The following is a 12,918-nucleotide window of genomic DNA, read 5'->3' on the forward strand; positions in this document are numbered from 1 at the left end:
AGGGTGTTCAAATACTTATTTTCTTCACTGTTTCTTGAGTATGTAGTGAATATTGAATTAAGTACAGTCAAACCTCCAGTTTTATAGGTGTTAATTTTTTCAGATGTCACCGCAGAGTTTTGTACTTAAAGCATGTGATTTGGAAAAGGCCAGCTCGCCTTTTTTTCCTGTGGAGGATAGTGGCAGATTTGAACACAGACGTAAAAAGTAGTTTTTCTGTTTTCAGAGGTTGACGCCATAACTGACGAAATTGCATTTGATTGCCGGCAAACTGATGATCACTCATATGATTCGGAAAGAAAGCTGTAGGTTTTTGTAAATAGGTTCCACTATATGAATGAATGAAGTCAACAATTTATACATCCACTTAGTTTGGATGTATAAATTGTGGACTTCACTCGCATGGTGCCATTTATCTCCAAAACATGCCCGACACGAAAAGCAAAATGCCGATCACCAGTTACGTTCCTCACAGATGGCACCATGTTTGTACGGGGTTAAGTGAGCCATTTATTGTGTTTTCAAAAACTGATATAAGTCAGACAGCAGCATCTGACTTGGCATAGTGTCATGTTTGAAAATAAGTTTATGGGGCTTGACTGTTATCTTGGCTAGGATCTAACAACTGACATCTAGATCCGCATTCAGGTGGTTTGCTTGTTGTTGCAGGCCTTAGCATTCTAGTCGTTGGCCCTTCGTCCTGTTGGGCAGAAGTTTGTCCACTCCTAGGGCGTCTGGAGAAAATGCAGTCTCAACAGGGCCAACAAGGAGCGCAACAGGATGCTCAAGATCAAAGTGGTGCATGGTCTCCAAGACCAGGCCCAGATGTTTCAAGAAAGAGTTGACGGACACGCGCAGAATGCGCACTTCGTCTGCCCACCAATTCCTAAAATAGTCACACAAAATGCAGTGTTAAATAAAGAAATATTAAATGCACTCTGTTTTAGAGCAATCCAAATCTTTGTGTAAAGCATTTTTGTGGTCTTCCGCTTTGAACTCCCAAATTTACCCAATATCTATAGAGCCCCCACGTGTTTGTAAACAAGAAGGATGTAGCCAAGATCTGCCTGCATTGTTGTAGCAGAACGGCAGAATACATGTTGGTTTTTAGCAGCCATTGACACAAAAAGATCGTAGATCATAGATTGAACCAGCTGATAATAGGACAAAGTATGTGCTAGCAGCAGGATAGCGACTTTAGTCATCAATGTAAACAAATAGAATGTCATTTTGATCAATAAAGGTACTTAAAAATTAAAAAAGTGTATGAACCCTTTAGATGTCACAGAAGCTGCGCAAACAACAAGACTACTTACACGGTCAAAATGGTCCCGGCCAGCGTGAGATGCTTATGGACGCCGCCTCGTCTGGGTTCCCGATCCGGACTCAGTGAGCCCAGGACCACAGCCGCCTGACGCGCTGAAGGAAATGGCACCGCCACGTGGCTGCCACTCTGTGTCAAGGAAAATTGGGCAAAGGAAAAATATTTTGCCGGCGTAATCTGGGACTGCATGGAGTACTCGCATCCTTCATGGTAACTTTGTTGTAATATTGAAATATATCACTGACCATAATTAGTGATGAATATGTACTTTCTTAAGTTAAAACTTCATTAAGTTGTGATTATTTTACTTAGTTTTGTTTTGTGCCTTGCTGTCTTTGAAGAGTTGCTAAAAGTGGAAGATGGGAGAGAAGTAAAAGTCGAGGCGATCGGTGGTATGGGGAGAATGCCCATGTTGGGTGATTTAAATGTGAAGCCTGTGGAAACATGGGAGGTGCAAGAGGAAGTGAAAAATGAAAGGAGGAAAGGCGCATGGGTTGGATGGTTGTACTACTGAATGCTTGAAGAAAGGTGGCACTGCTATGACTGGTTAGTACGCTTGTTGAATGTATGCTTTTTAAGTGTTGTGGTTCGATTGATTGGTGTAGTGCATGTGTGGTGCCATTGATAAGGGTAAAGGTGATAAGCATGAATTTAGCAATTCGAGAGGTATCAGTTTGTTGTCTGTGATAAGCTGTATGGAAGAGTCTTGATTAAGAGAGTGAGAGGAATAATGGATGAGGTGGAGCAGAGTGGTTTCAGGAAAGGAAGAGGATGTGTGGATCAGGTGTTTGCAGTACGACAGGTGTGCGAGATATTTTATAAAAGGTAAGGATGTTCATCTAGCTTTCATGGACTTGGAAAAGGAGTATGACAGAGTTGGTAGAGAGGTGTTGTGGCAGGTGATGGTAATGTGGGTGGAAAGTCGTTGGAAGCATTGAAGAGTTTTTATGTGAACAGCAGAGCATGTGTAAGAGTAGGGAGTGAGACAAGTGAGTGGTTCCCTGTGTTGACTGGTGTGAGACAGGTGTGTGTAATGTCACCATGGCTGTTCAATGTATACATGGACGGCGTGGTGAGAGAGGTGAAAGCAAGAGTATTTGGCAGAGGTGTAGAGATGATGGACAGCAGTGGAACGGTGTGGCAGGTAAGTAAGTTGTTGTTTGCAGATGACACAGCGCTTGTGGCTGATTCTGAGGAAACATTAAGAAGGTTGGTAATGGAGTTTGGAAGAGTGTGTGATAGGCGTAAGTTATGTGTGAATGTTGGGAAGAGTAAGGTGATGATGAGGATGTTCACGTGATGGAGTGGGCATGGTGTTCGAAATAAGGTTGCATGGACCGGTGCTGGAAAAAGTTGAAAGCTTTAGGTACTTGGGTTGTGACGTGGCCGCAGTTAGTGGAATGCTTGGTATTGCACAGAGTGAATCAAGGAAGCAAGGTTTTGAGTGCTCTAAGGAGAGTGATCAGCAACAAGAGTGTGATTGGGCCGACGGTGTTGTATGGTGCAGAGACTTGGAGCGTGAACGCAGATTTGAGGAGGAAATAAGATGTTTTTGAGATGAAGTGTTTGAGGAGTATTTTAGGAGTGACAAGATTGCATAGATTGAAAAATGAAATTGTGAGGGACAGAACTGGAGTAGTAGTGGAACTGAGCAAGCGTGTGGATAAGAGAGTACTTGATGGGTTTGGACACATGGAGAGGATGGATAAGGAGCGAATGTTAGAGAGGATCTACAGAGCAGAAGTAAATAGAAGGAGACCAAGAGGAAGGAGGTCTAAATCCAATGGAAGCTGGAGCTCTTGTTGGTGATAGGAATGAGTGGAGAGGTGTTGTAAAAGGATAGTGGGATGTTTGGACGCGTTCTAAGGGATAGGCAGGGCACGTGTATGATGCGGCAGGGGTAAACCAGTGAAAGCTGTCGGGCCCTGCTGTTGAATAAAAGAGTGTATTCTGTCACCCTGACCCAAGTGACATGGCCGCTTTCTTGTGTCCCGTTTCATCTGGAGGGACAAAAACATGACCAACTTGGATGCCAAAGTGCCTAACTTGTTCGGGTGTTTGGGCATTAGGGTTGGCCATGGTCCAAAAATGTTTGTGTGTGTTTTTTGCTATTTTTTTCCCCCTTTTTATTAGTTGTGATTGCTTCAGCAAGGCACAACTACATTGCCAAGTGCTGTAAGCAAGCACAACTATTATAATCCCCCAAGATATTATTATTATATCTATCTTCTTCCGCCAAAATTCCGTGGGGAACTCCTCCCAGAGCTTTTGGAGTAGCCCAACGATCCATATACCAAAAATTCCGGCCCGATCAGGACTCTCGTGCGACAAGATGGATAAGCGATACGAGTCTGCGCCAGCCCAAATATTAGCGCAAGCTAGCTGTAAACACTGTGGGCAATGCTAACTTCTTCATGCCCAAAAATTTTGGGAATGGCTATATTGTAACAACTTCATATTTACAAATTATGCTAATGGTTTCATGTTAATGAGTTATGCTAATGGGTACGTACTAAAAAGTGATGCTAACTGCTAAATGCTAACTTATTTATGCTAAAAAATGCACCAACGACGGCAGCGCTCGAGTACAAAAGGTAAGATTTAGACCGGTGGAATATATGCGCTGAGGAAGACTGCAACATCTTGGCTTGTGCACAAATTAAATTAGCGTAAACAACCCTCATCATGCAAAATGCTTAAAGAAAGAAACATGACGCAGCTTTCAAGCTAAAAGCGATCGAGCAGTCCGATAAAACTGAATGAATATATAGATTTTATTATGTTATTTGTCACCGATTTACAAATTCATCCTCGATATCAGTGAATTTTGGGGACCCATAGATCTCTGTCAGCATGCGAGTCCCCGGGACCCATCACTTTTCAGAGGTAAAATGAACACTGCACATCCTCTTCCTTTCCTGAAACCACTCTGCTCCTCAGTCTCCACCTCATTCGTTCTTCCTCTCACTCTCTTAATCAAGACTCTTCCATACAGCTTACCCGACACAGACAACAAAATGATACCTTTCAAATTGCTACATTCATGCTTATTACCTTTACCTTTATACAATGGCACCACACATGCACTACACCAATCAACAGGAACATACTTAGATACATACAGGACTGTCTCAGAAAATTAGAATATTGTGATAAAGTTCTTTATTTTCTGTAATGCAATTAAAAAAACCAAAATGTCATACATTCTGGATTCATTACACATCAACTGAACTATTTCAAGCCTTTTATTATTTTAATATTGCTGAATTTGGCTTACAGCTGAAAAAAACTCAAAAATCCTATCTCAAAATATTAGAATATCATGAAAAAGTATACAAGTAGGCTATTCAACTAATCACCTGAATCATCTAATTAACTCGAAACACCTTGCGAGGGTTTCCTGAGCCTTAAAACACTCAGCTTGGTTCAGTAAACTAAATCACAAGTATGGGGAAGACTGCTGATCTGACTGCTGTCCAGAGGACCATCATTGATACCCTCCATCAGGAGGGTAAGACACAAAAAGAAATTTCTCAAATAGCAGGCTGTTCACAGAGTGCAGTTTCAAAGCATATCCACAAAAAGTCTGTTGGAAGGGAAAAATGCGGCCGGAAACGCTGCACAACCAAGAGAGATGACCGCAGCCTTAACAAAATTGTGAAGAAGAGCCGCTTCCAGAATTTGGGGGAGCTTCAAAGACAGTGGGCTGAAGCTGGAGTCCAGGTATCAAAAGCCAAAGTTCACAGACGTGTCCAGGAAATGGGCTACAATAGCCGTATTCCCATGGTCAAGCCACTTCTGAACTCAAGACAACGGAAGAAGCGTCTTGGGCTATGGAGAAGAAGCACTGGACAGTTGCAGAGTGGTCCAAAGTCCTCTTTTCAGACGAAAGCAAGTTTTGCATTTCATTTGGAAGTCAAGGCGCCAGAGTCTGGAGAAAGGCTGGAGAGGAGCAAAATCCAAGTTGCTTGAAATCCAGTGTGAAGTTCCCACAGTCAGCAATGGTTTGGGGAGCCATGTCAGCTGCTGGTGTTGGTCCACTGTGTTTCATCAAGTCCAGAGTAAATGCAACTGTGCACCAAGAGATTTTAGAGCACTACATGCTTCCATCTGCTGAAAAGCTCTATGGAGATGAGGATTTCATTTTCCAGCATGATCTGGCACCTGCCCACAGTGCCAAAACCACCAGTAACTGGTGCACTGACCATGGCATCACTGTCCTAGATTGGCCTGCTAATTCCCCTGACCTGAACCCCATCGAGAATTTGTGGGGTATAGTTAAGAAGAAGATGAAAGACACCAGACCTACAAATGCAAATGAGCTGAAGGCCGCTATCGAAGCATCCTGGGCATCAATAACACCTCAGCAATGCCACAGGCTGATTGCCTCCATGCCATGCCGGATTGATGCAGTAATCCGTGCAAAAGGATTCCCAACCAAGTACTGAGTGCATCAATGGACATTTTCAAATGTTTGATTTAGTTTTGCTGTTTTAAAACATTGTTTTACTTGGTCTGAGGAAGTATTCTAATATTTTGAGATAGGATTTTTGAGTTTTCTTAAGCCGTAAGCCAAATTCAGCAATATTCAAATAATAAAAGGCTTGAAATAGTTCAGTTGATGTGTAATGAATCCAGAATGTATGACATTTTTGTTTTTTTAATTGCATTACAGAAAATAAAGAACTTTATCACAATATTCTAATTTTCTGAGACAGTCCTGTATATACATGCATACATATATACATACACACACATATATATATATATCTACACATATAAAGGGACATTTTTTTTTTTTTTTTTTTAATAATTATTGATTAATATTTACATGTTTAACTATTTGTGATCCACATGGTAATGTCCCTAACATGGTTGAAAACATTCAGAGACATTGTTGGATGCATAAGTGGGGGTCAGAAATGACCCCATTCGTTATTTTTCAAATTATTTATAAATTTTAATATGTTGTCATATGTTTATGACATGATGCCATTGGTATTTTTGTTTTTCCCCACAAATTTTCGATTCCACTATTGGAAAAGTGTATGTAATGGCAAATCATGGATCCCAGAATTAAGTAGTACATAAATCAGCCCAAATTTCAGAAGACACCACATGGGAGCGCTTGATTTGAATACTGTCGCGTTTTACATTTGGTCCTTAGTAAGTAGTTCTTGCCTGAAAATAAATATTTTTTACATTTAGGAGTATATACCTTTCAGTGGTGTGGTGCAGTGGGGAATATACAAATCTGAACTTGATTTTTTTACTTATATATTTTTTTTTCAACAAGCATAACAATTCGAATAAACACTTCATCCACTTTTAGACAGAACAAGTGCGCAACATTGTTCAGACCAGACATGATCATTACCTCTGAGGCCTCAAAACACCATATCATGCTGGAACTTACAGTCCGTGGGAAGAGTGCATTGAGGAAGCCAAAGAAAGAAAACGTGCAAAGTACCAGGAGCTGGTGGAGGAGGGCAGGGGCTGGAAAATAGTCTATGAGCTAATAGAGGTCAGCTGCAGAAGTTTTTCTGGGCGATCCTACTGGAAAGTCCTTGGACAGTTGGGTGTGACAGGGGCAGCCAAGTTAAAGGCCATTAAGCTGCAAAAAGCCACTATAGGTGACTATGGCTTAAAAGGGCAGATTCGTGGGCTGCCACTGGGACATAAGTTGAGCTGTGATCAACCTTGGCTTGGTGTCCTGGGCAAGAGTTTCTGATGTTGCGAGACCCGAAACACTCAATGAACCCAGGATACATCACTGATTATGTGTCCCAGTTGCATCCATAAGATGTTGTTGTTTTTTCAAGTCCAAAACTAAATATCAAGTTTAGTGCTTAAAAAACAGGAACCACATATATTATTTATTGTTCATTCCGATAAGAAAAAACTTCTATAGAAATACTAGAAAAACACTACTAAAGTAATACCATGACACAAAAATACTGTTACAAAAATATTACTACAGTAATACTTTCATACAGAAATACTTGTACATAACTGTTATGAAAGGAATACTACAAATATACTACAGATACACTACAATGATCAATCATGGAAAGACTATAAAATACTACTGTACAAGTAATACAAAATATACTACAAAATAAAATTGCATTACTATACTATATTATGCTCTAAAAATGCTATAGGAATACAACATAAATCTGACAGCAGAAATAATAGAATGATACTACAAAAATACTAAAAAAAGAGCAGTTTCAGGAATCAAATGAACTGAACCATTTCAAGGCAGTAGAGTATTACGCAGCATCAATAAACAGTTTTGTTTTTTAATTTATTTTTAAAATATCCAGCGTCTATCATCATATGTAAGCCTATCCTATCCTTTATTGAGGGGAAAAGGGGTTTGAAAACGCTAAAATTACAGTATAAAAATGGTGGGGTTCTTTGGTTGAATACAAAGTGGCTGGTTAGGCCAATGCATTAAGCAGAAATGCCAAAAGAAAAGTCGGATAGCTTCAGGGTAACTCGTCGTTAATCTGGCGTGCACATATTTGATCACACGGTCTCAATTGATTCCTACATCAATTCATACAAACTATTAGTTGTGCAAAAAAAAGAATAGAGAAAAACGCTTGCATGTGATTCGGGGGATAGAACAGGAGAAAGGATACAATTCCAGGTTGCTGGCTTGCTTGCCGCATTCGGCCGCGGCCATGCTGTTTACTTTTTGGGGCTTTCGTCTTCGTTTTATTTATTCTTCTTCTTTGGAGAAGGCTCAATTTACGCGTTGTCGCCCCCTTCGGCAGGGAAAGCATACAACTCGAAAGCGTTTCCTGAGATTTTGCAATCAATCACAGGTTGAATATCATGTAGAAATTACTTTTGAGTAAGTTGAAAATATTCACATTGCTCTGCCTTTTTTTCCTCCCTTTTTCCTTCTTTGGGTCTTTATTTCCCTCTTTTCATTTTCGTTTTTAATCTTCTTGTTCCTTTTTCCTGGGTTTTTACTCATTTTTCTTGATTTTTCTTCTTTTGTCCTCTATTTTCCATTTCAACTACTTCTTCTTTTTTTCTTTATCCTAGCCTTTAATTTGATTTTTTTTTAATTTTATTTTATTTTTTAATTTCCTGATTTTTTTCTTTTATCATTGTTGTCTTTTTATTTTGTTACATAATATTCCACAATATGCAGCACGGCGGCGCAGTGGTTAGCGCTTGTGCGGCACAGTTCATGTCATGGGAACCTGTCGTGGGTTCAAATCCAGCTCCAGACTTCCTGTGCGGAGTTTGTATGTTCTCCCCGTGCTTGCGTGGGTTTCCTCCGGGCACTTCGGTTTCCTCCCACGTTCCAAAAACATGCATTTCAGGTGGATTGGCCGGTCCAAATTGTCCCTAGGTGTGAATGAGCGAATGAGTTGTCTGTCCCTGTGTGCCCTGCGATTGGCTAGCGACCAGTTCAGGGTGTCCCCTGCCTACTGCCCGGAGATGGCTGGGATGGGCTCCAGCCCCCCCGCGACTCTACTGAGGATAAGCGGTACGGCTAATGAGATGAGATGAGATATTCCACAATGATCAGTAATACTGTATATGGAATAAAGCAACAAAAACAATCTGAACAGCCGCTTGAGAGCCAAAAGAGCTAGCTGTTTTTAGACATCAGAGTATATCCACTGTCCACTCCCTCTGGTAATGCCCTTGGTGTGAGGGTCGACTATTCAGCCCAATATTCTTTGAAAAGTCTTTAATAAATTAGCCCTCCGTTAAACGTTTGCAGTGCCTCAGTGACCTCTTAGCCTGCCTTTGTAGCATTTTCATTTGACCTGCAGGGTCTCGTGAAAAAGCGCTGCAAAGCCGTTAAAACAGCTTGTTTCACCTTTTCACATTTTTGTTTGAAGTTAGCATTCTGTAATAAACATCGTTTCGTCTTAACGGGCTGTAAATGACCCCCGAGCCGGACATTGGACTAAGGCTATGGGGTTAGGTTTCCTTGTATTTTCTAAGTTTTTTTATCATTTCAAAGTGTGTACGCTGTGTAACAAATTTTGTTTAGCGATTTTTTTTTTCAAAAGGCCGTTTACGTCTTGCCAAATTCAGCTTTAAACCGGATCGACGCTGTGACTGGTAGCAGACGATGACGTATTCGAACATTGCCAAAGAAGATGAACTCAGCAAAATTCCGCTCTGCATTGTATAAATTACACAATGTACCGACAGCAAGTAGGGAAGAAATAAGAAATATGTTAAAATAATTGTTGGTGTTTTTAATTAGTTAAAAATTATCTTTGTTTTTATTCTACATAGTCTGCTTTGCTGTGCATAAATAGGTCAAAGTCAAAGTCATGTTTATTTGTATAGCCCTTTATCACAAGGAGTATCAAAGGGCTGCGCAGACCACTGACTATTGCAAACTATAGACTATAATGTACCTTAGATGTGGTACGAAAGCACAAATGATTACAGTGGGACCTCGCTACTTGGCGGTTTGACGTTCGCGGATTCAGAGCTTCGCGCTTCTGACAGGCCACCCTCCGCGCAGAGCGTCGGACCCGCTCGGCTTGTCGCGCTGTTGTGCGTATCGCGCCCGAAAGTACCCGCGCCGCGGGTTGGGGGCTCGCTCGCAAGTAATAAGGATAAGCGGTGCAGATAATGAGATAAGATGAGAATTTTTTTTTCTTTTTGAAGGGGCCTCGCTACTTCGCAGATTTTCTCTTTTTGCGGGTGGTTTTGCTCCCCATTAACCAGGTCTAAAAAATAATAATTAAAAAATAATAAATAAATAATAATGTGTTTTTTTGTTTTGTTTTGAAGGCGCGCCGCTACTTTGCGGATTTTCACTTATCACGGGTAGTTTTGGTCCCCATTAACCGCGATAACCAAGGTCTTACTGTATATAAGATACATTTAATCTCTGTTAAAAATAACCATTGTAGTCCAATTTTTCTGAATTTTCTTTGAACCTTTAAGAGCGTGATCCTCTGCTTGTCCTCAAACTTTTTCCCGAGTTCAGCAATATGTTGTTTTTGAGTATCCTTATGCAGCCAAGAGGAGAAGTTTAAGAGTGCCTTGTTGTGTTTGTAAGGTTGATCAAAAATCCGTATGAATATTGTTTGACTTTAACTTGCAAACATTATTAAGGGGAGCAATTGGCTGAGGTTGACAGGTATGTTATCCAGTTATTTTGTTCTTAGCATTCATTTATTCATTCATTTGGTAAGGACCTGTCAAAATCACCTGTGCCAAAGGGGTAAGGGGATTGTCGACATAAGACATTACCCTAAAAGCAGCACAGAGTCCTTACAGAAGTTTCTTCGTCAAACACGGTAAGACAGGGGTCTCAAACTCAATTTTCTTGGGGGGCACCACAGCTTCTTTTAAAAATCAATGTCTATACAAAATAAGTTCTAAAAGTTAAAACTATTGAGAATTTCTTAGAACATCAATCAATCAAAAGATTCTATAGGTGAGTCAACAAAATGGACATATTATGATTCAGATTTTAATGTATGTCTTGAGCCTTTAAACTATTGAACATGAACTGTTTTTAACATGGCCTTTTGCAAAAGTATTCATAATAACATTTAACTTTTGTGATATGCGACAGAGGAAATACAGCCAAATTGTATATCATAACCATGCTCAAGCAGATAAAAGATGTTCAACACATTTATCTCAAAGCCACTAAAAGGTTTTTGCAAAGTTCATTCAAGTCAAGTCATGTATAGCCCTTAATCACAAAGAGTCTGCACAGACCACAGACTATTGCAAACTACAGACCACGATTACACCACTCGTTGATCTAAAACCAAAATGAGGGCAAAGAAAAATACAAAAACCTCAGCATAAGTAAAATGAAGAAACCTTGACAAGAGACGGCACATGATGACCAGGCTGCAATGATATGTTGTATTAACAATCAAAATAAAAATGAAATATAAAATAAATATAGCGTAATATGAAATAAAACAAAAAGATATACCAGATTTCAATGGATGTAGCATGAACAAACAATACACAGACATTGTCGACATGAAATATTAAGTCATTAATAAGCTGAAGAATATAAGTGTGTTCAAGAACAACATGATAGGCCAATTGTAACAAAGATATAAAACCGTGCACAATAGTCAAAATAACAAACAACCCAAGGATCCAATAAAATCTTCTTTGCAGGAGTCAAGTCAAGTCATGTTTATTTGTAAAGCCCTTAATCACAAGAAGTCTCAAAGGGCTGTATAGAAAATACACAGTCAAACCCAATTATGTGTGACAAATTTGGCTTGGTGTTTTATATTTCTGATTGTTTACATTAAACTGAGTTATTATGGATTGGATTGGATTTGGATATTATTTACCGTTACAGTGGTCCAATTGTAAAAACAAAACTACAATCTTGTTTCATAAGCAAGCTGAATAAACACTTCGCAGTGTCCGGTTCACAATTTTTTTATTAGTAGAATTCGTGCAACTACGTTGTTCCGTGGGTCATGTTTTGCCTCTTTTAACTAGCATCACTTAAAATTTTGGTCACATTTTCAAGTAAATATGTCAAAATGTCAAGCTCTGATTGTAATTAAAGTCCCGACCTCATAGTACCCAGGTTTAAATGTAACCTACAAGATCTTCAAAATGCGCAGATGCACACAATGAGTAAGCAAAACATAATCCTAAAACACACCATGAACTGGAAAGCAAATTTCAGTTAAGCATTTGTTGACAGACTTGTGATTTCACATCCAAATTTTACAAAGTACCCATTGTGCATGCAAGTCAGATTTGTATTTTTATGATGTCTGTTCAAAAAGTAAAATGATTAAAGTAGGCGACCTAGATATTAACACTGCCAAAAGTCCATAACCCCCAAAAAATCATTAATTTTGGACCACTGAAGCACTCATGTGTTGAAGGGCACTTTTCCTGGACTTAAATGAGTGATTTTGTCCTTGAGCCGCAGTGTGTTTAATGTGTGAGCGTGTTGGTTTTTTGTGTGTGTGTTTGTGTGTAATACACACGGATTGGCATTTTTCCCCATTTTACTGCTGGCAAGTCTTCAAAGTACTTGGGAGAAACCATTGGGGCGGCATTCAGGGTTTACGAATCCCTTAACCCCTGGGTCGTAAGGGCACAACTTCCTGTGGTGTGTTTTGGGCAGCCTCGTGGTGCCCATCCCGCTCCAGGCTGTTTTTTGGAGTCGAGGTCTGTTCCCCGACATAAAGCAGATAGTACTGGTTTCCATAGTTACTAGTTGCAGGATAAACTTCCTGATGTGACTCAGATACAGCACCTTCATCTTCTGCTCGCTGTTTTTTTGGTGTACAGCAACATCCCGCTCTTTGAATTCTTAACACTTGTTGATTAAATTCCTACACTTTCCTGAATGACCACAAGCCAAGATTAAAGAGCTGTTGGTACGAGCGGCTGTTACATTACACTTGTGTCATCATTGCAGCCTCTGTGTGCATGTTCATGACGTGCATGCAAATACAGTGGTACCTCTACTTAGAAATTTAATTTGTTCTTGGAGTAGCATTGTAACCTGAAACATTTGTAAGTAGAGACGCCTTTTAATGCAAATGCAGTTATCCGTTCCAACCCACGCAAAAGTATATTTTTATTAA

General features: G+C 39.9%; 2 protein-coding genes across 5 annotated transcripts in view; one reads left to right on the forward strand and one right to left on the reverse strand.

Annotated features, from left to right (window-relative positions):
• Window positions 1-460: 460 nt before the first annotated feature.
• lage3 (L antigen family member 3) lies at window positions 461-8,100 on the reverse strand. Its single transcript, XM_088320164.1, has 3 exons — window positions 7,975-8,100; window positions 1,317-1,445; window positions 461-886 (listed from the first exon to the last, which is right to left on the reverse strand). Exons 1-3 carry the CDS (start codon window positions 8,016-8,018, stop codon window positions 673-675), a joined length of 387 nt encoding a protein of 128 aa, XP_088176290.1. The 5' UTR covers window positions 8,019-8,100; the 3' UTR covers window positions 461-672.
• Window positions 8,101-10,613: 2,513 nt separating this feature from the next.
• LOC148351188 (cGMP-dependent protein kinase 1-like) overlaps window positions 10,614-12,918 on the forward strand; it is a 38,312-nt gene continuing 36,007 nt past the window's right edge. For all 4 annotated transcript variants that reach the window (XM_088356248.1, XM_088356250.1, XM_088356249.1 and 1 more), the window contains exon 1: window positions 10,614-10,623. The gene's annotated coding sequence lies outside the window, so the exon portion shown is untranslated. The remainder of the gene's footprint in view (window positions 10,624-12,918) is intronic.

The sequence above is a fragment of the Urocampus carinirostris genome, chromosome 16 (assembly GCF_059441175.1).
Source record: "Urocampus carinirostris isolate Australia breed hairy pipefish chromosome 16, RoL_Ucar_1.0, whole genome shotgun sequence".
NCBI classification, from domain to species: Eukaryota; Metazoa; Chordata; class Actinopteri; order Syngnathiformes; family Syngnathidae; genus Urocampus; species Urocampus carinirostris.

What these genes read in the sequence shown, in the direction of transcription:
- lage3 (XM_088320164.1), bottom strand. Translation starts at nt 8,018, where the DNA reads ATGGCCGCGGCCGAATGCGGCAAGCAAGCCAGCAACCTGGAATT. An exon ending in CAAGCCAGCAACCTGGAATT is followed by an intron (nt 1,446 to 7,974) that starts GTATCCTTTCTC and finishes ACAGAGTGGCAG; the next exon opens with CCACGTGGCGGTGCCATTTC. An exon ending in GCCGGGACCATTTTGACCGT is followed by an intron (nt 887 to 1,316) that starts GTAAGTAGTCTT and finishes TGACTATTTTAG; the next exon opens with GAATTGGTGGGCAGACGAAG.